This window comes from Argentina silus (genome assembly GCF_951799395.1).
Source record: "Argentina silus genome assembly, chromosome: 2".
NCBI lineage: Eukaryota > Metazoa > Chordata > Actinopteri > Argentiniformes > Argentinidae > Argentina > Argentina silus.
Genome location: NC_139656.1, coordinates 16,728,222 through 16,752,990, shown reverse-complemented (window position 1 = coordinate 16,752,990; position 24,769 = coordinate 16,728,222). Strand labels below are relative to the sequence as shown.

The window sequence follows — 24,769 nt, the reverse complement described above, 5'->3', positions numbered from 1 at the left end:
ACTTTGAGATTTTGGATGATAAAAAGTGTTTGGCTGTTGAAAAAGGGAACAAATGATTCAATGTCTGCTACTACAGAATCACCACCTTTACCTTTATACATAATGGGGATGGACTTCTGATACACACACTGTTCATAAACCTTAAAACCCCCAAATCCTACCTACAAAGAGAAATTATTCTGTACTCCTAAGTGCTTCTCCTAAATTACTTTGAGCAATAGCCAAAGAAAAGCTGTCATCTCAGCAAATGGCAACCATAACCCTTCAAAGACTATGGTGGCCAAAACCATGCATAAGGTCTCCCGGGTCAGCATTTCATGCTAGAAACAGAAGTTACTCAGTGAGAATGACAGGTGGTGTATTTGTGATTAACGGGAAGAAGCAATCAAGGTTCTCTCAGGCATGATGGTGGCTGTCAATTTCAGATTTGTTTGCTGGCCAACTTATTCCAGCTTCATGAAGTGCAACTCGGATGGTCTGTTATAGTTTTATCTAATTTATTGTATAGTTTATCAATAAAACCTGTTTCTCTTAATCAGATGCAGTATATTTTTGAATTCCTTACATCAATAATGCACACAATCTATTTGGAACTTTTACATTTATTTTGAAAGCTTTATTTTATACACATCTACATATTTACAAATGGATTCCATGTTTCTTTCATCAAGCAGCCTCTTACACCTCAAGAGTACAATCTGCAGATGACAGGGAATGTTGAAACAAACATATTGCAACATACACGCACACAACAGAAAAAGTGCTCCACGCTTTCAGATATGCAATCACTACCATACGCTTACACGTACATTCTACCATGCACAAGGCAAACAAACACCCCAAAGGCAAACTCACAGTCCAAACCATCTCACTAACATACAACTTGAACGACAAGAAGCATACAAGAGCATACCACACTGATGTGCAACATATCTAACACACATTCACTTTGAACAAACACTCACACACAAACTCACTCCAACACTTGCACAGTAAAAAAAAAGACTCTAGAACATCCACAGATGCTGAGAGTTGAAGATCAGTCGGAGTCGTCCTTGTCTCCATCGTCGTCATCTAGCTCCTGCAGCATCTCTCTCTGGTACCCCTCCCAGGTTCTCCGACTGTAGGAATGCTCCTCCTCGAAGTACCCTGAAACAGGAGAACCAAGCAATTAGGGTTGAGAGAACGCAAGGGAAATTACCTTTAACTAAGGTAGCAGATCATACACCCATGTCATGGGAGCTTTTCTAAATCCACATTGCATTAATCGTATGTGAATTGTCTAAAACTTCCTCATTTAAGCAAATTAAGCATTACCTCTTTTGCAAGAATGTCACATTTAGATGCAGTGCCCTTGATATATAAACATTCCTTCATATTGGAGATGTATGAGTGTTGGAATTGGAGCATCTAGTTTGATGAGTTATTGCCTCCACCACAGTCCTGATATAGCATAGTAGCAACTATCTTTCCACTTCAAACAAAGGTGAGTACTAGTCATACCTCCATAGCGCTCCTCTCTGTCACTACCATCCTCGCTGTCTTCATCTGGGTAGTCATTCCTCCAGTTCCCCTCCTCATTCTCGTCATCTTCGTCCTCATATACCTCCTCTTCTCGCACCACCAAATCAGGTACCTGGAAAACCAGGAAATCAATTAAAATCCTTTACTGGTCAAGAATGTAGGTATTTCAAAAGTATATCAACTGAAGAAACAAGATTATCATGTGCATCATACAACCCAAAACATTCACAAATTAGGTGTGCAGGTGCCAATGAGGTTGAATAGGTTACATGACCCTTACCAGCTCGCCCTCATCGGAGTAGGGCCTGACCGACAGGATGTCCTGAATCCAGCCTAGTGTGACAGTTTCCTGGTAGTAAAGGTCGTAAACGTAGTCATCCTCCCTTTCGCGATGCTCAACACCCACCCCCTCTCCAGACACACTCAGCTTCTCACGGATCATCTTCATAGAGTTACACAAGATTGTCTCTGGGTCAGTAGTCACCATCTGGGGAAACAGAAAGCAGAGATACAACGAAGAACGCCACATGCATATAGACTGCGATAAAATGTATCTAATTGTTATAATCAGGCAGAAATTGATTGTTTCCCCCCCTGCTAGCATGGTGTGGTGAGTTGGAGCTTGAGCTGGGTGGTTTGGGGTGCACTGCAATTTGTCATTCAAACAATTGACTGGCTAAAAGTCCAAAATACAGGTTGAATAAAAGATAACATTGTTGTTAGGCTAACTAGTGCTGCTATGGTGTTGACAGTTATTTTAGAATATCACAAAGACGTTTTTAAACTGACTTTCAACACCGGATGTGCAGCATCCAGAACGCAGCACCGACCCGTGCGGCTGCCGAGACACAATTGTGCTCACCGCATCTAACATGATAGCTTCTTTAGCAACAGATTATTACAACCACGTTGCACTAAGGAGCGCAATAGGAGATCTTTTCTGCCTGCCACGATAAGACTGTACAACCCCTTCCTCCGGCTGGCTCGATCTGGATGATCAGTGTCAGGCTGGGGGGGATGTACTGGACTGTTGTTACTGTATATAATGTTTCATATGTCTATTTTTATTTATTTTTATTCTATTATCACTTTATTTTGTTGTTGTTGTTTGTGATGTGGGCTGCTGGAACATCTTAATTTTCCCTCAGGGATGAATAAAGTACCTATTTATACTTCTGCCTGACCTCAATCACATTAAATTGTCTATGTACACATGGCATAAGTTAAAGCCATAGAATGAAGAGTAAGTTGAAGCCATTCAAGTACTCTGTGTCTAACGGTAACTTTATGTGCACTTTTTCTTCATGTGGTTTAGATCTATAAAATGGTATTTTAATAATTGTTAACATTAAGTGTCTTAGTTCAGCACTAAAAGTAGTCAGGTCTAAAAGTGATGACCACATGCAGTTCCCATACTTTAATGATATAATATGATGAATGTGTCATTGGTATACATCTGACCTTGATCAACACACTTACCTTGCTGTGAGCTTTGTCTTGGTCTCCATCTTCCTTCATAATGTCAAACACTTGTACTTCACCCAGGGTCCAGTTAGCCTCCTTGTCCATTTGTCCAGCCTCTTCCCCTTCCGCTCTCTCTGTGGGCTCTGTCTGAGCTGTGGGGATTGGAACTGCTGGCAGCCCTGTTCGATGGCTGGAGAGGATCCTGTATCGCTCCTCCCGTCTGGTGCACCACTTGGCGCTTCGCAAGTCTCCCATGATCCTTTGGGAGCTGGTTGCAGAGGGGCGCAGAGCATGGGCCACACGGGGCCGGGCCAGAGCCTCACGGACTTGTGTTTGGACAGGAGCATCCTGAACACAGGAGAGACAGGACATGAGAGTTAACCTGCTTATAGAGGGTTGAGCTAGTGTAGTGTGGATGTGTGCATGCATGCATTCTATTCTCTGGCATATAGCAACCATATGAAATCCTTACGTTGTGGTCAGAGACTATACATTCATATATTTAAGCAAACCAAATAAAACATGCAGATGTTAACTTAGTTGGCTGTTACTACCAGCCACAGGTGATGCCTAAATTTCTGCACTGACCTCCGCCATAAAAAATTTATATAGGTAGCAATACAAAATGGTTTAGGTAGCTGGCTAGCCTTATTATGGAGTCTAATCAAACATTTATTAGTTTGCTAGCTAGCTAACTTACTGAGCTAGCTAAGGAAACACTTGATGGCTGCTTTCTTGGCTGACTCAGTTAGCTTGCTAACATGCTAATTAGCTAGAGCTATGTTTTAAGCAAATCAATACAAAGCGTTAGCAAGCTACTCTAGCATGGAGAGATGCTATAGTCTCATTAAAACCAAAGACTTATTTCTAGCCACAGCTTGGAATGCTCTGTCTAGCTGGTAGCTAACGTTAGCTAACTAGTAGCTCATAAACAAAACAAAACAGCATCCATCATGCAGTGCACTGCGCCACACTGTAGCCCACGTCCTTCGCTCACGAAACATCGTGGCTTTGACAGCGGCCCACTCACCTGAGACGCTACGGTCGCCACGAGTTTGAAGACTGAATTCTCGACCTCCGTTTCATCGGGCTCAGGCACAGATTCCCCAGTGGCCTGGGATGTGTTCTCCGGCCGAATACGTTTACAGGCGAGCAATAAAGCGTCGGCAGGGTCGGTCCCCCGCTTTCTTTTCACCCGGAGAATCGTGGTGCTGGGATCCATGGCTAGTAGTTGGCGCTTCTATAACAACAACAGAAACAGACCGAGTGGCAGAAGAGGGCGGTGCTTCAAATAAGAAGGAGTCATGTGCTCTCTCTCTCACTCTCACACACACACACACGCACACACGCACACACTTTAACAAACACACTTTTCACATCACTTCGAACATTGTATTGGGAAAATGATTACTCATTTAATCAATAAATAATGGTTTAACGTTTATTTTCATAAAGGTTAGTCTGAACGCGTGAGTGAGTGAGTGTGTGTGTGTGTGTGTGTGTGTGTGTGCGTGTGTGTGTGCGTGCGTGTGCGTGATGTCATTTTATCTTCTGAGGTGCTGGTCAACATGACAGTGCAGGCCATGACAGTGCAGGCCTGACATAGACAAAGGCAACAACAGACAATCTCTTCTTCAAAATAAAAGGAGAGAGGTATGGCGAATGATATTTTCAGCACTGTCAAAAGTCTGATGGAAAGGAGGCTATTGCACGTCCCAGAAGTTCAAAGTGTCAGTTATTGAAGCTTGTCTCCATTTTTTGAGTGGAGGGGTCTTTGACTGAAGAGCGCTCCTCTGGACGGGAATTGCGAGTCAGGGCGAGAAACCACAGGAACATGAAGACACCTGAGGATTGTAAAAAAGTGTAATAATGTCTTCATTTGACATATAATGAAATTATTGAATACTAGGTATTAATACGTATACATGGCTATGATACTGACCTTGGAAGCAGTTGAATACGCTGAAGAGGTAAAGTCCAGGGAGGGGGATGGGGCCGTAGGTGCAGAATATTAGCCCCCATGGTAGTCCCAGTACACAGCTGAGGCCCAGCACCGTGGCCCAGTCCTTCCACCTCCTACTCTTCACCTCCTGGTACAGTGTTCCTTTCCCCTTCAGCCTCCATAACTTCACCACTACTACACCTAGCATGGCCGTGTTGAAGAGGAAGACCAGGCCCAGGTAGCCGCTTACTGTGACATAGCTGACTGCTTCAAGGCTACCTGCAGCACTGCTTAGCCAACATCTACAATGAGATGAGAGGGACATTTAAAACACAGCCTCTCTTTCTGTTGTTCATGGCTTCTGTACTTGATAGTCCTGTACTTCAGAAAAGACTGACATGGTTTAAAATAATTGACTTAAATAGATTTAAGGTCATTTATCTCTCCCTTTGATGAAGTACAAATACAGTGAAACAGGTCTTACAGTTCTGTGTCTGAGCCATTGGTGGCCCCCTTCACATAGAGGCTGTATTTGCCATAGACCCCTGAGAAACCACAGGCCACCACAATCCCAGTAGGAATGCCTGGAGAGAAGGTGAAGAAGCATAACTGAAGTTAGAGCTCTGACCAAAATATGAAACCAGTAAGGTTTATGATTTATTTAATGACCAAACAATGTCTCCTAACATTAACATTAATTTTTAGCTCTTTAAGTTCCTTTGTAAACACCCAAATATAATCTTATTGTATTCTGCTATTTCCCTAAACAGCCAGCAGGTGACACTGGCTACCTGACTGAGACAATATGGCTTGGGATATCATCTTACCCCATCCAACCAGACACAGTTTGAGCAGGTATTTCCTGACGTAGATGTTGAAGACGCGGACCAGCAGCACATAGAGATGGAAGCCTTCGATGGCCATCCAGGTGAAGGTGGACAGCAGAGCCCAGTGCAGAAGCAGCCCAAGGGCCAGACAGACATGTCCCTCAGCCCCGTGCCAAGCCCACCACCCACTAAGGAGGAAGGAGAGATGAAGAGACAGGAGTGCCCCTGTCAGCTGCATGTGGATGCCAATGGACTGCTCAGAACGGCCCTTCCTGTGGGGACAGGAAACAAGGGGACCAGGTCAGTGAGGTCACCCTCTGAGGATAAATCTTGGTAGGACTCAGTTGACCTTTTTTGAGTGAAGTAAAGGATTAGTTTTTTGAAGTTGTAGTTGCTTATCTATGCATAGCATTGTGTTGATCTGTTGTCATATGTTACTGTATTGTTCTTTATTTGACTTTTGAAAATTTGAAGCAAGTGGAATTTTTACCTTTGACATAAGTACATGGAAAGGGTTACTATTGTGAAGATCACAGAGAGGGATGAACCAATGTAGGAGATGTAGTTGAGGCCGACAGCATTAGCAGAGTTTACTGACACCTTTGGATTCTTCCAATGGGAAAATTATATAAGACAAAAGAGTATGTTTCAGTAGAATTGTTGAACAGTGACAAACTGACTTACTGGGTAAGAGAACATTTTACATGTATAGACTTCTACATCAGATGATAATATCCTCAAAATGTCAAATGCTACCAAAAGCACTGCAAAAAAACTAAGATGGTTGCAGCTGCAGACAAACTCCTTGTGGTTATGGCTGGTCTCACATCCATCTGTACCCCAGTTCCCTGTAAACCATGCACACACACACGTACACACACACACACACACACACACACACACACACACACACACACAGATATATTAACATAGAAACCACAAAGTGTTCACAACAGGCGAGACCAGCAAGAGAACAAATGGTTGTTTTCTCTTTATCAGTCAGGCCATAGCCCCCTTCTACCTGTTCCATCACTGTCATCAGAATCCTTCCAGAACACACAAATCCCTCTGTCACCCTGAAATGCAGATAAATGGAACATTTATTACATATACATTTAATATAAATGCAGGAATATTATGGATGCTTCATAATAGACACAGAGACTGTCTGCATTACAAAACGATAGTATATACAACCACAAGTTATGTAATATAAACAACATTAACTATCTTCCAGTTACAGGTAGGGTCTACTTTAGTTGCTATAGTTGAAGTGGTTTGGTTGTTGAGGCATGTAGACTCCAAACCACTGAATGTTTCTCTTTCCAACCACTCACCTCATTGGAGTGTTTGAATCTTATCCTGACAGGCTGGTCAAGGTTGTTCACAGCCTGGTCCCCTACCCTAACTGCTACCACAGACTGCTCCAGGACCTCCCGTCCCCTGAGGCCTGGAGCTGGACCAAGCTGGAGGAAACATAGTAGAGGAGTGACAGAAAGCAATAACAGGGGATGCCCATTCAGAGAGATAACATGTACACATGTGTTGCTTTATGAACTACCTGTTAACAAGCTTTAGCCCTGTGATACCAGCAAAGAATATTAAGAATAGACTCCTGTTTTGGTAAGAGATACCAACCCTGAAAAGAGAACTGTTGAGCACCGACACAACAACCACCACATTCTCAAAGCTGAGGGAGGCATTCTTCCTGCTTTTCTGAAGGGCATTTGCTGGGATGTGGACCGTGTGCTCTGTTGTTGGGCTCTGTTCTGCCTGTGGTGGAATATAAGAAACATTAGGAGTTTCCCTTGGACCGGATCTGTGCTCTTTAAGGTATTTATGAATGAGCATATCTATTTGCGTTACTCCCATAATTTACCTCATAATTTACCTCGAAGTGTGCAAGAGTAAAATAGAAATACTGAAATCAAGATCCCACCTCATTAGATGAGTTGACAACACTTTGGGAGAAGTTGAGCATTCTTCTAGCCTTTAGTCTGCATGTAACTATCTTTTCTTCATAGCACCTTCCAAAACACAATTCACAGTTACCCTTTTTGCTTTTGTTTCTTTCTAATCTGAATGTTTATAGAACTGTAAGGTTGTCTCTCTCATCGAGATAGGACAACATACAATACATTTGTGTTACTATATGTTTTACCTGGTCCAGTGCCCACGTTTGAGACATTGGTGAAGAACTTGTTCACAGTCGTCTGAAAAAGTGGTCAGATCATTAGATTGCATTATCAATCCTACACTAACAACCACCCATTGGCATAGCACTGAAGCCAGTGTTCGCCACTGTAACTCATTGGGGACCACATATAGTTAGATCAGGGTTGACAATGCTGACATAGATAATACAATGATATGTATTGCTGGTCATCCACTACAGTTCACATGTAATAAAATAACAGGTTGTCCATTCTAACACATTTGGTTAACACATAGAGCTTACCTGTGTTTCCCATATTTACAGACTCATTGAAGCATATCAAAATGAGCAGGAAATAGCGGGTCCCCATCCCTCTCTCACACTTTCTTTCAACTGTTTCAACTTTCAGTGTGTAGTGATTAGTTGCTGTGTTTGCTCGCCGCTAGTATATGTTTGTCCTGCTGCTGGTTTCATATCTCATTCTCAACCACAGGGGATGTTTGACAAATACAGGAACCTGATTTGTTTACTAATGCACCAGTATTAAGTTGATATGATTGATTTGAACACAACTTACTCAAACTCAGCATACAATCTGTAACACAGTTAATGTTAATGTAGTATCTCTGAAACATTTGATAATGACATTTCTTAAAAGCAGACATTTGTAACTCCAACATCATTTGAGTGACTAATTCTGCCAGTCAGACTAGAAAAGAGGATGCTGATGTTTCACAACCAATGATACCATTTACTTGTGAAGTAAAAACTTGTGAAAAAAAGGAAATGGTCAAAAGCATTTGGGAATCTCCTCATGACATATTTAGAATTTGGAAGTGAAACTACTTAAAATGTCCATTATCCAAGCAACAGACTTTCCAAAGTCGGCTAGACTGTAAAAAGCAAGTAAAGCTATTCATAAAAAAATTATTGTAAAACCATGATGAGGCTGTTTGAGGCTATTACAAATAATACTAATAATCTAATAATCACTACACAAATAAAACATTTGAAACCCAAATGTATTATATTAATTTAATTACATTATGGGAACTGAAGTAGTTATAGAGTAACTGTAGATGGTACTGTTAAAAAGGCCAGCCCTACCAATATAGATTTTTTCATGAAAAGCATGCATGCACAATAGATAGATAGAACTTGTAGCCAAGTCATAACTGTCCTAGACTACCTACTTTCTCTCTCTATTGGGTTTATGTGTGAGTATCCAATTGCATCCATACGGATGTCTAGTCACAGTACAGTAACCTCTCCTTGTATATATACATTTCCATTACTCATCTCTTGTATTTAAGCAATAAGGCACGAGAGGCCATGCTTTATCGTTATTCTTTATGTTTTATGCACTTCACTATCACATCTGCCCTGTTCTGATTGGACAGCCCTACTAGGAGTTCAACTCTAGCAACCAGCATTTTATTATATTTTAATGGGTGAGGGCTGTCATAAGCCAACCATTTTTACAGTGCAGAGAATCTTTTGTTTATTAGTTACGAAGTGTCACGCCTGAGGTTTCTGTCCGGTGACTCTGGCGCCCCCCTCTGGCTATACGGGTCAGTGCCTCCCAATCGACCTTGAATCACCCTCATTCATATCACCTGTGTGTTCTGTCCCCTGTTTGTATAAATAGCCTGTGTCTTCCCCATGTCTTCGTCCGAGATTCTCCCCGTCTGTTGCGAGTACCCTGTCTGCATTGTTGGTCCCTGTGATAACCCTGTATCCAGTATTTTCCACTTGTTGAAGTGTGTACCTTATTTAGTGGAGCTTGCTTTCTCCACCTTTGTTTTACCGTTTGGTCCCCATGTTTGTTTGTTCCCGACTCCCTACTTCTGTTACATTAAACCCCCCTGCTTTAAGAACACTGTACGCCGCTGTCTGAGTATCTCTGCACTTGGGTCCACCACACTACCACCCACCCTAACAACTAAGCATACAATACAGTCAGTTTAGCACAAGGTACAGAGATATATACAGTAATGTTAGTGCCAAAGCATAGGGGCAGGAATTCAATCATTGCAGATAGCAGACTTTATGCACTGCACTTTTAAAAGTGGGTTTGATTTGCACTAGCAGTGGGTCCTGAATCAAAGGGATGTTGTCAAATAGGGCTGGCTTATTAAACGCTCTCTCAAGAAGAAGTCTTCAGTTGCTTTTTAAAAGAGCCAAATGTTTTTTTATAGTGGTATTGCTCAAATGGAAGTTTCTGAGTGACAATCAACATATTTACTGTACCCCCCCCCCCACATGTTATACAGGAAGAGACAGTACTGACAAACTCCTTCCATCAAACACACTTCTTCGGGGTGTAAAAAGCAGCTGTCTGGTCATGACTGAATGACGGCCTAGGTCTGAGTTGTTTTTTAGTAGTGATTGATGCCAGGAAACAGGTCCTTGTTGGGCTTGGCGGTGGAGTTATCCAGCCCCCCCAGATGTAAGCTTGGTGTTCGCCACCCGCTGTTTCTCCTTCCTCGCCGTGCCACAGATCCACAGGAATATGAAAAACCCTTGTTGAGAAATATACAAACAGATCATTACCCAGGTTTTTCACACACAACGCTTTATTTTGTGGGTTTAGGTTCTGATCACTGCTAGGCACTCTGTGAAAAAAAAGCTATACAAATGACATTTTATAATAATGAATCTTACTTATGAAGTGCATTTCTCACAGCGAAGGTGCTATACAACATGCTTTGAAACTATTGAGGGCCATGGAGCTCGACAGCCTCTACCCTCCTCTTCTCTCCTCTATCCACCCTCTCTTACTGTATTTTTATATAACCTTCCCTGTTCTCCCCCTTTCTCTCTTCACCTCTCTGTCCCTCCATGCTGCCTCATCAGCTTCACAGTCTCTTCCTCTATGCTATCCTCTCTTCACAGTAGTATGCACTACTATAGTTCACCTTGGAGGGAGTTGAAGATGCTAAAGACGTAGAGGATGGGGTAGTTGGTGTGTCCATAGCCCAGGAAGGCCAGTCCCCAGGTGGTCCCCAGTAGACATGTGAGACTCAGGACGGTACAGATGTCCCTGCAGTTTAGAGGCTGCTTGCCCTGGCTGCCGTACCTCTTCAGGTGGCAGATCCTTGACGTCACTGACAACAGGACACCAGAGTTGATGAGGAAGATGAGAGTGAAGTAGACCAGGTTTATACCATAGAAGAAAGGGAGGTCAATGATCCAACAGCTGAAAGGAGGAAGGGTTGGTTATGATGTAGGGTTGGCTTAGTGAGATAGTGGGCCAACAGACACCTATACTGTATGTGAGGTTACAACACTTGTCGTAGGCAACTGCCGTCACAGGCAAATGATAGTCTGTAGGAGCTGGATACAACAACAAAGCGGTAACCCCTGCCACTTTTTGGTAAACAGTTGAGGGATGGGGTTGTAGAGATATAACCATTGTCAAATTCATAGAAAGACTTGTATGTCTGACCATCCATGAGATCAAAACCCATGTTTTGAAGCAATACAGTGTTTTACAAATAATTGAGTAAAACAAGCTTATACAGTATGTTGGGTTCTGATGGAGTAAGACTTTTGAACTAAGCTCATGAGGTTCTACGCTATATTGTTTGAGATTAAATGACTATATATGATTAAGTTAAAGCTCCAGAAATGTGTGTACCAATACCAGATTTCCCGTATAATATCAAACAAAATGGTCTTCACAAAATACATGATTATAAACGGTTATTCTTTAGATAGAGTGCTACAGAGAGAGCACTGTTTAGAGGAAAATACATGAATGGTATTGATATACCTGTGGAATGATATTGATCTTATGTGAATGTTCATTCAGAGAAAGTCAACTTTTACTCACATTGTATTTGTTTTGTTAGTGTCTGACAGAGTAATTTCTGCTGCACCGTAAAATGGTCTAACATCCTTGACTACCAATGAGACTCCCACAAGGACTCCAGGGACACCTGAATAATGCACACAACACTAATGACATTACTGACCGCTCCAGTTATTGTAAAGGGTAAGGTGAGACGCAAGTAAGGTATTGGGTAGGTATTATCATGGCATACATATTATTTTGCATCTCATAATGTAGCAGTACAATGCAATACATTACATTGTATTATAACATGGATTTTGATCTTAAAACGTTAACTGGAGGGCGTCTCTGTGTCCCTCTTATCTGAATGTATGCTAGGCCAAGTTTTTCTTGTTCATGTTTGCGATATGAGGTAACAGAGATTAGTATCATACTCTAGGTGACACATACTGTATTGTGTATGTTATGGTGTGTGACAGAGAGGATTTACATATGGCATGACTCACCCCAGCCAATCAGGGAGAGCTTGGCCACATAGTGGCGGTAGTAGGTGTTGAAGACCTTGACCAGGAGCAGGTAGAGGTGGACAGCTTCGATGGCCATCCAGGTGAAACAGCTGAGCAGGCTGTAGTGCATGGTCACTGCGATGAACACACACACCCAGTCCATGTTCAGGGTGGCCCCCCACTCACTCAGCAGGAAGGAGGTGTTGAGCAGGAACAGAGCCCCGCTCAGGGATACGTGGATGGTGTTGGAGTCGTCTGTTCTGGTGCTCCTGGAGGAAGGGTACAGCAGAGACAGACAACGTATGTCAAATATGACTAGCATACCAGGACACATACAGGACCAGATAGGCCTACTGTACATGAGAAATACATGGACATGAACAGGACCAGATACATGAGAAATACATGGACAGGGCCATGAGAAATACATGGACATTAACAGAACCAGGTACATGAGAAACACCTGAATACATAGCAAACAGACCTGCTTAGGACATAGATGAGGAGTGATATGAGTGTGAAGAAGGCAGACAGGCCACAGCCGATGTAACTGATGTAGGACAAGATTTCCCAGTGCACTTTGTCAATATTGCCCCTGATCTGGAGGGAATAAGAATGAAATCGTATAACAATCATCAATATTCGATTCATGATATACTGTGTAGTTAGAGAAATAGACTGATTGACAGATGTATCACCAGTAGCACAGAGAATGGAGTGGTATGATTGCAGCTACATTCCACCAGAGTTTGGTTGGGCTGTCTGTTGATGGAAGTTACACACCCATCTGTCACCCACTGCCATTTTTCTAGGAGGATAAAGTGGCCATACACAAATACAGTCACACGATCAGTTTGTACAGCTCAAAATGTCAACCAAAGTGTCAGTGATGAGTCAATGATGTACAATGTTTAGTCCGTCCAGAATATACAGCCAACACATCCTTAAAATAGTAAGGATGGAAATTAATAAAAACCTTAGAAAATATAAAAATATACCCACCACATTCATCAAAATAGTGACATATCAGATTGTGATGCAACTGTAGAAAAACAACAACAGACAAGTTACACAAAGGCAAAAGCTATTAACCCAGATAACCTGCAGGGGGGATACTGTGGTGAATCTTTGGCAACACGCACACACGCACACTTACTGGTGTCATAGGATCCATCACACTGAACTTTATCGCCACTGGAGTGGTCAAGTTCACAAGTCGTCTTCCCCCCGCTATCTCTATCCGGATGACCATGGAGCTCACATCTTCCTTCTCAAACTGGTTGGAAGAGGGAGGGATAATGACATGGAGGATTATTGAGTAGAGATTCCATAAAGCCTAGTCAAAAGTTATTGATTGAATTGTGTGAATTGCATTGTGTAGGTAGGTTCATTGTATGTGGAAAGGCCTTACCAAGAACTGATTGTGTAATTTATAGGTCACCACGCCAACTTTCCTTTCCTCCTCTGGGATGTTCCAGAATGCGTTGACAGGGAGCCATGTCTCTGGAATGTAGGTCTGGTTTTCAGGCAGGAGCTAAATGGTCCCCAAACATGGGTCAGAGAGAAATCCAATACATATCTGTTATACAATACAGTTTATGAAGATCCTCAATCCACTTTTTTGTAATCAGAAGTATACTCTGGCAAAATCTTAGTGCCGTTTCCAGGAGGACAAAGTCATAGTAATGCTTGGAATGGAATGAGGAATGGTATCAAACATGTGTATTTAGTACCATTCCTCATTACGTTCTTTGAATTAACAATGAGCCTGTCCTCCGATTTCTACCTCCTCCAGCCTCCCCTGCTGTACGGTACTGTACCTCTGGTGCTTTTATCAGCAGCATGCTGTTGTTAACATTGGTCTGGTTTGTCATGTTGACTGTGACCACTGTCAAAGCTAAATCTCTCAGGTTGTAGGACACAGGCCCTCCAGGCAAAGAGACGTTGATGATACTATGAATGATGTACAGTTCAACCCTATCAAAACAAAGGAGGAAAGGTTGTCAACACAAAATGGTGTGTATCTGACTGTGTAAGCAAATGGATCTAGGTTTTCTGGTTACTTACGCCATAAACAATTTCTTCATCATGAGATTGCCAGCAAACAGGTTTTCGCACATGTTACGTATGTTCAGGATCCTTCTCAGATCCGTCAGTCCTGGGCTGGTGAGATCTTTTATTTCCTCAACAAGTGTTTTGATTGGGTTTACTTCACATACTATGACCTTACACTCAGATGATACTGGGGGTAATGACAAACAAAGAATAAAGTTAGTCTTTGAAGCCTTTATACAAACCAGTATTACAGCACAGGACTCAATAGGGATTGTGGATGTAATTTCGCAAGGAATAGACAATTTAAAGTGTATCTCTGAATCATACTCGTGGCCTGAGGATTTGAGTAAGCTCCTTGAGTAAAATGCCTCTGAGGCTTCAGTTCAAAGGCCGAACACAGTCTTGTGGCATGCAGTCCACCTGGGTTCGAATCCAGGTGGTCGCACAGATATATTACAAAGGAAATCACTGCTAGAGTGTGACATCACATCCATTTTTCAGAACACCATGAGTCTGCAGACAATACAGATAAATGAAGTTCATACTCACAAATATTGAAGTTAATTTGGCCAGTTGGGGATCCAGGAGTGTCCATAATCTGACAAGTATTTAAGTTTGCTGTTGTTAAGTTCACTGTTAAACTCAAAGGCTTGCATTCCGCATAGCAGTGGCCATTAACCCATATACAAACCATCTCACTATAGACATCATTGATGATAATGAATTCATTTACTTTTGATGTCAGATTCACCACAATCCCCGCAGTTCGGTTGTCTACTGAACAAGGTTCTGTGGAAATAAAAAAGTGAAACATCTCTACCATAGCAGTTAACAATAACAATAAAAACAACAACAACAACAACAATAACAATAACAATAACAACAACAAATGTATTTATCTTTAGCATCTGATTAAAAGCGTATTGCTATAAAGTTTTAATTCAAGTTTAATTGATGAGTCCCATTTATGTTTTGTATTCATTACATACATTTTAAGGACAGACAATGCATTCTGATTAAACACACAGTTCTAGACATTTGTGTATTACCTGCCAGTTCACCTGATATCATCAGAAGCAGGTGCAGAAGAATCATTGTATCTGTCTGAAGTTTAGAGCTGAACAGATTATGAACAGCCAAAGCATGAACTGTTATTTGGACCAGTACACCCAACTCATTCAACATCACGTCAGTAAAACAAACTTTGCAAATAATACAGTGGTTACTTCTAGCATAGCAACATTATGAAATACACACACACACACACACACACACACACACACACACACACACACACACACATACACACACACACACACACACACACACACACACACACACACACACACACACACACACACACACACACACACAAATAAATACATACAAACTCAAAACCTTACTTAACTTACCTTACTTAATTTCACATGTATTCTGTGTCCTCATGAGGTGAGCATATGATCAGTCTAACCCTTGGGTGTTTTGTACAGAAGAACACATCATATGAACCACTGAATGAATCCCATTGTCATACAGCTTGACATACGTTTTCTGTGAAGGGACCTTGTGTAGTTAGTCAAATTAGTTGATAGTTGAAGTTCAGAAATGATATTTGAAACTGGAAACTGGTTAATTTGTTTAATGCAAATCACCGGTTTCCATCAGAACAAGGAATAGGTTACACATATACAGCATCTCAAATTATTCAACATTTATTGCTTTTAGTAAACAACAGTATTCCGATTGATAATTAAGCCCCGTGGCAACTTATAACAGCTATGTACAGAGTATGTACAACAGAAACATTTACATATATTAATGGAAATTATCACTTTTCCACAAAAGTTATCCACATAGCCTTTCCTCAAATGTAATTTTCATCAAAGAGAGGCTTCCCATCATTACATCAAAATCCTGCTGGTTCACATTAAGTTATTCATTATATTGTAATATATGAATTGACTAACAAAAGACAAAAAAACACCTCCCTCTTTTCTCAGGCGATGTAACGCCTGTTATCCTTATATTGGTATTCTGAGTTTGCTTGTGATATCTTCAGTAGTTTAATTTTGAACACCAACAGCCCGCCCACTTGTGACTGCTCAATAACCAGTGAACAACCTATGTTTGACAGACTATGTGGAGCGTGTGGAGCACGTAGACCCCTCGAGAGACTACCTCCCTCTTGATGCCAGCTGAAGAACACAAAAGACAACTTTGGTGAAAGAAGATATTGGTACAACGTTTCTGCAGGTCTATACAAAGAAAAAAGAAAAAAATCTCAAAATGTATGTAATACAATATGCACATTGGGAACAGCATTGCTAAAATTGGTTTCCAGTTGACTCAAGGCCATTGGCACTTCAGGTATTGGTATTGTGGGTGTCACTGCCCGGGTTTCTGTCACCACGGTGACTATCCCCAGCCTTCCATTTAGACACACAGAACCAGAGGAAGATGAAAAACCCTACAGGTGAAAGAGAGAGAGAGAGAGAGAGAGAGAGAGAGAGAGAGAGAGAGAGAGAGAGAGAGAGAGATTATTTTCAGATGCAATATGACAAAGGACATACAGTACAGTATTTACACAAATTTGACTCATAGCCAAATTTCAACATTGAACTTCAGTGCTCATTAGGCTTCTGACTGGTCTAGTCAAAGTCACTACTGTAAAAGAAAGGCACAGGGTGCATTATGTAAAGATCCCTGGCCCTTTGCCTTGATCTTTTGCATATTAGTGCAGCATGGCACATTTACTGTTTTATGAAAGTCCCAAAGGCAGGGCTATGGATATGTGAAAAATATCTCAGGCACTGTGCAATACAGAAAGGGGGGGTTGGGGGTTGGGGGTGCATTTCTCTTTCCATGCGAAATCTCTTTCCTTTCCAAATACAACTATTTCACGTGGTGCAAATAAAATGTATAATAAAAACTGCCAGCAAGTGGATTTCATATAAACCGGTACAGTGAATTCTGCTAATAGCCTAACACACCCTTTTCTGGGGGTAAAATTGTTTGTTTGCAATGACCGTCGTACTTGCGCCCTTCACATAGGTTGCACACATGTGAAATTCCTGTCGATGCCCCTGCATCCTGATTCGGCTTTGTGAGAATTGGCCTTAATGTTGAGATGTTAAGGTGAGCAGTGCGCTCTCACCTTGCAGAGAGTTGAGGACACAGAACAGATAGAGCCCTGGCGTGGTGAGGTAGCCGAAGGAGAAGAAGATGATACCCCAGGTGATGCCCAGCAGGCAGGTGATGCCCAACACGGTGCCTGTCACCCTCATAGCCTTGTCCTTCTCTCCCAGGGCTTGCTGCACGTGGACACGTGGACACAGGATATGCCTCACGCTCACGGCAAGCATGCCCAGGTTGAACACAAACACCAAGCTGAACAGGCCCACCGTAGTCACTAGCTTCACTGTGTCATTGTTGAGGTAACACCTAAGGATGGGGCAGGGTGAGGACGAGGGAGAGGGAGAGTGAGAGAGAGAAAGAAAGAGGGGGGAGGGGCAACTAAACAATAAAACTGTATGGGTTAACATGTTGATTAATATGCCTTCAGTACCTCTACAGGCTCTGAGAATAAAGTGTGTGACAAGGGAAACTTGTGGGGTATTAAACAAAACTGCCAGGAGTATTAGCTGTCTCACATTTTCACAGCTGTACCATTGTTGTCCGAGGACTGAAGTGTGACGCGGCTGTACATGTTTGTGTCAATGATGGCTATCAGGATGACAACGACAGCAGGGAAACCTGAAAAGAGATCAGTGTCTATTAGCATAAGTATCCATATGTCAGGTCACAGAGGAAAGACAAGGCACAGCATGAATAAAATGTAGTTTTCTGACAGTTTATCATTATTATTATTATCATTCCCTGTTTTGCTATAGTTTGCTTCCTGCTTACACTCATCAAATCAGTCTCAGCTTGTGATCTCACCCCATCCAACCAGGCTCAGTTTGAGCAGGTATTTCCTGACGTAGATGTTGAAGACGCGGACAAGCAGCAGGTAAAGATGGAATCCCTCGATGGCCGTCCAGGTGAAGGTAGCCAGCAGAGAGTAATGCAGGAGGACAGCCACATAAACACATGACCCAGAGGAGGGTAACGCTGCCACCTGCTTGTTAGGTAAAAAGTGCAGGTTGAGCAAGATGAGAGCCACAGCCAGGTTGATGTGGACCTTCAGTGAGATATCTGTGTTCACACCTCTGAAGAAAAGAAGGAAGATATACCATGGTGTTAAGAGAAAGAGAATACACAGGAAAGGCAGAGAGATCAGAAAAGATAGGGAGAGGGTTAAGGGGGATGTGGTATATGATAATGGTGGATTACAACATTGACAGTTCACCTTTTGCTAGTAAATTATCATAATTGTTGCTAAGAGATACATTATATTCCAACATTATACTGTATATCAAGTCACACGTTAAGATCATTAATGGTCAGACCTGCACTCTCTGAGACTATTCCATTTCGTCCATTGTGCCTGGCAATTTAAATCAAGCACACCTTAGGTTTTGCATGGTAGTATTTTGCCCCGGCCTGCAAGGTCTACTTAAAAAAAAGGAATGTGCTTTTTCCACCTAATTTCCTAAATAATAATAACAATAATAGTACATATTATTTCAATACATCTCACACTTTTCTAGAACCAAAGACAGTATACAATGTGCTACAATCAGCTTTCTGTAACTGTCTATTTGCTGACAGCGGGGTACACATACAGGGAGCTCACCATACATTTTCCATTGTTTTAATCTGAAGGTCTAAACTAAAGAAGAAAAAGACAAGCGGTATACAGACACACTAACTGACCTCTGTGTGATGTACAGGTACAGGAGGACAGTGACCACCAGGAAGAATAGAGACAGACTGCAGCCTATCAGAGTGATGTAAGTCAGGATCTCTTGGTTGCGGGCAGAGATGGAGGGAGATACCTGAGGACCAGAAAACACATCTACTGCTTTCAAGGACCCTCAATAGATAGGTATTAAGAACAAGAAATGTATAATTTATTTTGTAAACGTGTAATTTGTTGCTATATGTATTCATAGGCCCACAACTTGCTTCTAATGTCTGACCTGAATGACCACACCCACCACAGACACTCATGTCTTGTCAATTAACCTATTCATTCATATAAATTACTTATCAGTTACGATTTCTAAAATCACTCTGATATTATGGTTTATCGCATTGACTCGTTTTATGTTTCGTTCCTTTTTCCTGTATACCACCAGCTTGTTCAAACAGCACTATACATGTGAAATGTACTGTATTATGCCAAGGTCATGAACCAATGAAAGAGCCCCATTAACAGTGGTACAGTACCATCAGCACGGCAAAGTATGTGAGGTGGTCACAGGAACACACCACATCACCCTGGTCTCTCCTCCACTCTGTGGAACAGCCATCCTTATAGAACTCTATTATGTTGATTTGAACAAAAGAAAAACAGACATGGGTTACTGTACCAAGCTTTGCAATACCTTAACTTTCAAACTGAACAAATGGATGATAACATTCCATATGGGCAGTGCACTTACTGTTGGTTGAGAAATTATAGAAGTGGCAGGATGGTTCTTCGTCTCCCTATATCATGAATAACAAATGTACTGTATTAAGTTAATTTAAGGTTGTGTGCTTACCACTGGCAGACACTAATTGAATAGTAATACACAACTGTTTGATAAATACTTGTTAAATGCTTTCGTAGCATGTAACTGAAGTGGTGTAGTTGAAAGCTGATATCATACTCACATACAGAGTGGAGTTCTGTAGAGGCATAGAGATGTTGATGTTTTCACGCAATCCTGATACAATTTTGTTGGAGACACTCAAGCCCACTATTCTGCCATCTAGAACACCTAAAGGCTAGAGTATACAATAGCGTTTCAATATTTGACTGAACTGAAAAACCACATGCACACACACACACACACACACACACACACACACACACACACACACACACACACACACACACACACACACACACACACACACACACACACACACAAACATTCCTAACCCCATATTTCTCTGGTGAGGTAATCATGCAGAAAACAATGTTTCTCTTCTCTTTGGATTCCAGGAGTTCTTTGGGCAGGTGGACCTTGACGGTGTAGTTGGCCATATCATCACTCTCTGACGTCACCTGGGGCAACAGTGCCAGAGGGGGAATGACATAAAACACAGTGCTCCTATAGGCTAAAGTACAAGTGAAAAGGAAAAATCCAACTGGATTGACAGGCTCAAAAAAATGTACATGTAGATACAACTCACGGTTATTTGATTCTACCAATATTTGAATCTACAACAGTATTTAAATCCCTCTGTATTCTCCACTAGTACAGTGGTACCAGAGGTTTTAGAATACATATATGCTCTATGGTGGTACTGTACCTACCTACAGTATATATACTCTCTGTTATGTGAAACTTGGAGTTGGCCTCACTTATGATTTAATACTGTCTGCCCTGCATCATAAATTCCTCCTCTATGAAATGAATTTACCACGATTCCAACCTAATGGTGTCATACAGTATCTCATATGTAGCAGAAAAATTAAACTCTATGTATGTATGTTTCTCAAAGTAAAGTTACTCGAGTCAGATTTTTCATCCTCGTAATTTTCCACCATCAGATTAAATATATCATACACGATTGACAGATTGACAAAACCTACGACAGCAAACTGTGTTTGAACTTCCTCAAATATTTCATCCAATGTCAGTGTCACCTTACCTCTTTTTGACTTGCAATAATTCTAAGGCCATTGAAGTTGCCTGTAGCTTTGAATATGTAGGACACAAGCCTCCCTCTGATAATCGATTTTCTAGTGTCAGAAAAATAGGTGTTCTCAAGAACCTTCTCCAGTTTCTTCACAGACCTAAGAAAAGCGACACACAATACATATTCCGTGAGGTTCGAAGAGAAGCTAAACTCAAACCCATCAACACTACACATGCTGTAACATTATGGGTCCTATCTTAACAGAACAGTAATAAATAACAGCAGCTGTAGGTGAAAATAGACTCAGGTTTTGATAAAAAATATGTTATTGATATAACAATAAATATTCCTGAAATATTATATCTGATACTCTCTTAGATAATGTTACATTTACCATAAATTGATCAATATGAAATTTGGAGCATTATGAAATGGATTGCATGTACCTGCAAACAAAATATGTGTTGTGTAATTATTTAATGCATACTTGATAATGGTGCTGATGTTTTCAGTTTCAAACTGCTTATTGATGGCTTCTATCCAGCATCCTGTGTCATTGTCATTGATTCTAGATGGAACATTCTGAGGAACTGTACAAACATACAGTATAATGTAAGATTTCAGAAGATCACCACACAACATCACCCCTTTGCCCAAAACTCCCATTTAACAACCACACTGTTTACACACACACACACACACACACACACACACACACACACACACACACACACACACACACATACACACACACACACACACACACACACACACACACACACACACACACACACACACACACACACACAGCCCTCTACTATAGAGTACACATACAAACATAAAGGTTGGAGCGACCAAGATATAGAAAAATAGCATGAGTGAGCTAGAGATATAAAAAGAAAAGGAGGAAGGGGGTAAGAAACAGAGAGTAAGAGAGAATGACTTCTGCTCTAACATTTGTCTGTTGTCCTTCTTGGTTTTAGTTACCTCTATGGTTCGTGGGGCACAACAAACAACCTGGAATAAGAACCATAACATAGAAGAGCCTGGACTTCATCCTGTAACAACAGTCAAAAATAATACAGTAAGACCTCCCCAACTCTATTATTATGGTATGACCATTTGCAGTAAAAGGTTATATTTGCTTGCATCAGAAGTCCAGATGAAGATGCAGGTCTAACTCTTACTGTGAATCTGATGACATGACAGAAAGCCCTATGCTGTGCAATTGTAATGATGCATTATACCTTTTGCCTTTGAAAGCATTTGTTTTTATGGACATAAAACTCCAAAGAGGAAATCAGATGCTAGAAATAGACATTTAACACCCACACCCACCCACAGTAGTATGTGTGTCAGTCAAACACCCTTTCTATCTCTAGCATCTAAGTTCCTCTTTCCAGTTGTATTTCCATAAAACAAATATAAGGTATAATGCATTACTTGTAAAAAGCATGAGCCATTATAATATCTATTTATCAGATCATGATGTGTTATGAGTCTTCTGATGCATTATAACCTCATTATTTAAGCAATAATACATGACATTTTTATCAGTAGATATGACCATGTCATGATAAAAATGTCCTAAACATGGCCTCTCTGGGTTAGGGTTAGGCTTATACACTTGTCTTTAAGTAACATTTGATGTTAATAATGTCTTCATCATGGCAAATTATAACCACTTCCTGGCCTAACCTCTTGTAAAACATGTTAAATGATGGTTAAGGAAATGAAAATGTTTTCTATAGTATCATTTCATCTCCAGATCATGATATGAGTTGAATTAAATGCATGATTGATATTCTATGTGGAATTTGGATTTAAAGAAAAGATCATTTAGTTCATTGACTGGAATTTAAATGGAATTTAAATTACAACTAGTTTTGTAACAAAAGCATTTTAATCTGGTATCATAAAGTCAGAGTAACTTACCTCTAGACTAACCAGGGGACATGGAGGCTCAGTTTAAAAGTTGAGTTATGAATATAGAGTACAGTAAAAATGCTCTTGCAGGTCCTGACAGGAGCACACAGAAGAGTGGAGGTTAGAAAGGAAGTTCATTGTAAGCCAACACACCTACACAGGAAAGGTAGATGCTAAGTGGGATCCTTGGGACGACCATATCCTAAACCCAAACCCTAACCTTAACCCCTAACCCTAACCTTAACCATAACCCTTACCTAACCCTAGTCCTAACTTTAACCTTACCTTAACCATTTTAAATATCAACTTCAATGGTGTGACATCAGAGTCGGGTCATCCTAAGGATCCCACTTAGCATTTACCACACAGGAAGTTGATACAGGATCAAGTACAAATATTTCAATGCATTTCTGCACAGAGCAACATGTGATGTCATGCATTTATTTTAGTTCCTGAGTCAGCCCTAATACACACACACACACACACACACACACACACACACACACACATAGTGCTCGAGTTCACAGCCGATAGAGTTAGAGGAGACTGGCTGGCCAACCCATGGGGGAGGCATAAGTATGTTTTCTTTGAAAAATCCATGGTTTTCCCCTCTTTAACTTTATAGAGGCTCGAAACAAAATCTTGCTGACAACTACATGTTTTGGTAATGCCTTCTGGCTGGTCTTTGCCATTACATAAGGCTTTTGCACACAAAATGTGAATACTCACCCCTAAGAGAGGCAAAAATGAAGAGCATTATCTTTATGAATATTATAATTGCTGTCATCCTCATCATCATCATCAATGTCGCAGTCTTTTCATTTTCTGATATTCACAGGCCAGATTTGATTAAACTTCAAAACCTCTAGAGGGCGCCTACAGATCACCAAATACAATATATTTCACTGAACAACACAGCCCTTTTCAAGCGAAACAGAGGAGATCCTGCCCATACATACCCATCTCTTTTATGGCCACAGCTGTATCCATTAATTGGAAACACATTCCACACACATCTTTGCTTTGTCACTTTGTCCACTCTGTTGCACACTGTGCTTTATCAATCAGCATGTTTGCTGGCTTGACAAGCTGGAGGCAACATGCACAGCTGCATGGTGCCCGCCGCAAACCTGGAGGAAGTCTGTGTGTGTTTGAATTTGCTCCCCCAAGTAGCCTATTATTGGTAGATGATTAAATGTTTCTCATCTAGGCTAGTAGCTGGGTACACAGAGACGGCATTTACATATTATTGGATTTGTTGGGAGGCATAAGAAATCATAAAGTCATTGAATTAATGTTTGCTCACATTTTCCAAAATAGTGTACAACTTCATGTAGCAACATTCTATGGACTTCTGGCAACTTTGACAGGGTACTGAGAGGTGATGTTTGATCTGAAGGAATGTCTGTTAGATGAACTACAGCACCTTCATTAGACAGGTAGAATATAGCCAGGGGCAGTCATGTAGAATCAGTGTTAGATACATGAGCAGGTGACATGTGAAACTGCATTTCCCTTGTTGATCACACAGATAAGTTTTCCACCCTGTCAGAAGTACCTTCAGCACCTCTTGCCTGGTGAAAAAGCCCTGACTCATGTAGTGCAGGTTTTAGTGTGTTCACTCAACTGTGCATCCTCTTCCTTTGTCGAGAGAGACCTAGACCTCCATTGACCCTGCAGCCATGTCTATCTCCAGCTGCAATTAGCTGGCAGTAGATACTCAAAGGAGCTGCAAGAACTAATGAGAGAGCTGCTACATACATACTTACCTACATGTCCACCTGATGACACACATGTCCCCTGCACCTGGCTAGCTGTTGACAATCATGAGTGCTCTGC

General features: G+C 41.3%; 4 protein-coding genes across 9 annotated transcripts; all 4 read right to left on the bottom strand.

Moving 5' to 3' along the window:
- Window positions 1–596: 596 nt before the first annotated feature.
- On the bottom strand, window positions 597–4,308 carry slc7a6os (solute carrier family 7 member 6 opposite strand). Its single transcript, XM_083697283.1, has 5 exons — window positions 4,019–4,308; window positions 3,004–3,336; window positions 1,805–2,011; window positions 1,504–1,636; window positions 597–1,149 (listed from the first exon to the last, which is right to left on the bottom strand). The coding sequence occupies exons 1-5, from the start codon at window positions 4,208–4,210 to the stop codon at window positions 1,040–1,042; spliced, it is 975 nt and encodes a 324-aa protein (XP_083553409.1). The 5' UTR covers window positions 4,211–4,308; the 3' UTR covers window positions 597–1,039.
- Window positions 4,309–4,415: 107 nt separating this feature from the next.
- Window positions 4,416–7,158, bottom strand: LOC310824916 (adhesion G-protein coupled receptor G2-like). The gene is made up of 7 exons (XM_083697284.1): window positions 7,095–7,158; window positions 6,442–6,833; window positions 6,248–6,366; window positions 5,758–6,029; window positions 5,415–5,514; window positions 4,931–5,232; window positions 4,416–4,832 (listed from the first exon to the last, which is right to left on the bottom strand). The coding sequence occupies exons 2-7, from the start codon at window positions 6,454–6,456 to the stop codon at window positions 4,720–4,722; spliced, it is 921 nt and encodes a 306-aa protein (XP_083553410.1). The 5' UTR covers window positions 6,457–6,833; window positions 7,095–7,158; the 3' UTR covers window positions 4,416–4,719.
- A 301-nt stretch (window positions 7,159–7,459) lies between these two features.
- On the bottom strand, window positions 7,460–15,770 carry LOC310824830 (adhesion G-protein coupled receptor G5-like). Of its 4 annotated transcripts, XM_083697272.1 has the most exons (16): window positions 15,682–15,770; window positions 15,319–15,386; window positions 14,819–15,058; window positions 14,282–14,456; window positions 14,035–14,191; window positions 13,626–13,748; window positions 13,371–13,490; window positions 13,217–13,256; window positions 12,913–13,022; window positions 12,699–12,814; window positions 12,215–12,483; window positions 11,748–11,853; window positions 10,831–11,111; window positions 8,216–10,434; window positions 7,919–7,970; window positions 7,460–7,784 (listed from the first exon to the last, which is right to left on the bottom strand). In XM_083697272.1, the coding sequence occupies exons 2-14, from the start codon at window positions 15,362–15,364 to the stop codon at window positions 10,343–10,345; spliced, it is 1,875 nt and encodes a 624-aa protein (XP_083553398.1). In that variant the 5' UTR covers window positions 15,365–15,386; window positions 15,682–15,770; the 3' UTR covers window positions 7,460–7,784; window positions 7,919–7,970; window positions 8,216–10,342. The 4 variants fall into 4 exon arrangements, with proteins under 4 accessions (XP_083553398.1, XP_083553400.1, XP_083553399.1 ...); XM_083697274.1 differs by lacking the exon at window positions 11,748–11,853 and having other exon boundaries at window positions 10,831–11,019; XM_083697273.1 differs by lacking the exon at window positions 15,682–15,770 and having other exon boundaries at window positions 15,319–15,443.
- Window positions 15,771–15,965: 195 nt separating this feature from the next.
- LOC310824875 (adhesion G-protein coupled receptor G5-like) lies at window positions 15,966–23,078 on the bottom strand. Of its 3 annotated transcripts, XM_083697279.1 has the most exons (13): window positions 22,940–23,078; window positions 21,992–22,062; window positions 21,492–21,594; window positions 21,017–21,161; window positions 20,301–20,426; window positions 20,030–20,143; window positions 19,816–19,861; window positions 19,601–19,695; window positions 19,085–19,206; window positions 18,209–18,477; window positions 17,920–18,022; window positions 17,424–17,710; window positions 15,966–16,736 (listed from the first exon to the last, which is right to left on the bottom strand). In XM_083697279.1, the coding sequence occupies exons 2-13, from the start codon at window positions 22,059–22,061 to the stop codon at window positions 16,633–16,635; spliced, it is 1,584 nt and encodes a 527-aa protein (XP_083553405.1). In that variant the 5' UTR covers window position 22,062; window positions 22,940–23,078; the 3' UTR covers window positions 15,966–16,632. The 3 variants fall into 3 exon arrangements, with proteins under 3 accessions (XP_083553405.1, XP_083553406.1, XP_083553407.1); XM_083697280.1 differs by lacking the exon at window positions 20,301–20,426; XM_083697281.1 differs by lacking the exon at window positions 21,492–21,594 and having other exon boundaries at window positions 22,940–22,957.
- Window positions 23,079–24,769: the final 1,691 nt, after the last annotated feature.

Coding starts and splice junctions, on each gene's coding strand:
- LOC310824916 (XM_083697284.1), bottom strand. Junction 5,233..5,414: donor AATGGCTCAGACACAGAACT/GTAAGACCTGTT, acceptor ATCTCATTGTAG/ATGTTGGCTAAGCAGTGCTG. Junction 4,833..4,930: donor CGTATTCAACTGCTTCCAAG/GTCAGTATCATA, acceptor TACAATCCTCAG/GTGTCTTCATGTTCCTGTGG.
- LOC310824830 (XM_083697272.1), bottom strand. CDS start 15,364: ATGATTCTTCTGCACCTGCTTCTGATGATATCAGGTGAACTGGCAG. Junction 15,059..15,318: donor GATATCAGGTGAACTGGCAG/GTAATACACAAA, acceptor TTATTTCCACAG/AACCTTGTTCAGTAGACAAC. Junction 13,491..13,625: donor AATTACACAATCAGTTCTTG/GTAAGGCCTTTC, acceptor TCTTCCAACCAG/TTTGAGAAGGAAGATGTGAG.
- slc7a6os (XM_083697283.1), bottom strand. CDS start 4,210: ATGGATCCCAGCACCACGATTCTCCGGGTGAAAAGAAAGCGGGGGACC. Junction 2,012..3,003: donor AAGACAAAGCTCACAGCAAG/GTAAGTGTGTTG, acceptor CTGTTTCCCCAG/ATGGTGACTACTGACCCAGA. Junction 1,637..1,804: donor ACTCCGATGAGGGCGAGCTG/GTAAGGGTCATG, acceptor CTGGTTTTCCAG/GTACCTGATTTGGTGGTGCG.
- LOC310824875 (XM_083697279.1), bottom strand. CDS start 22,061: ATGAAGTCCAGGCTCTTCTATGTTATGGTTCTTATTCCAGGTTGTTTG. Junction 20,144..20,300: donor CCTCACCAGAGAAATATGGG/GTTAGGAATGTT, acceptor TGTATACTCTAG/CCTTTAGGTGTTCTAGATGG. Junction 18,478..19,084: donor TACCTGTACATCACACAGAG/GTCAGTTAGTGT, acceptor TCTTTTCTTCAG/AGGTGTGAACACAGATATCT.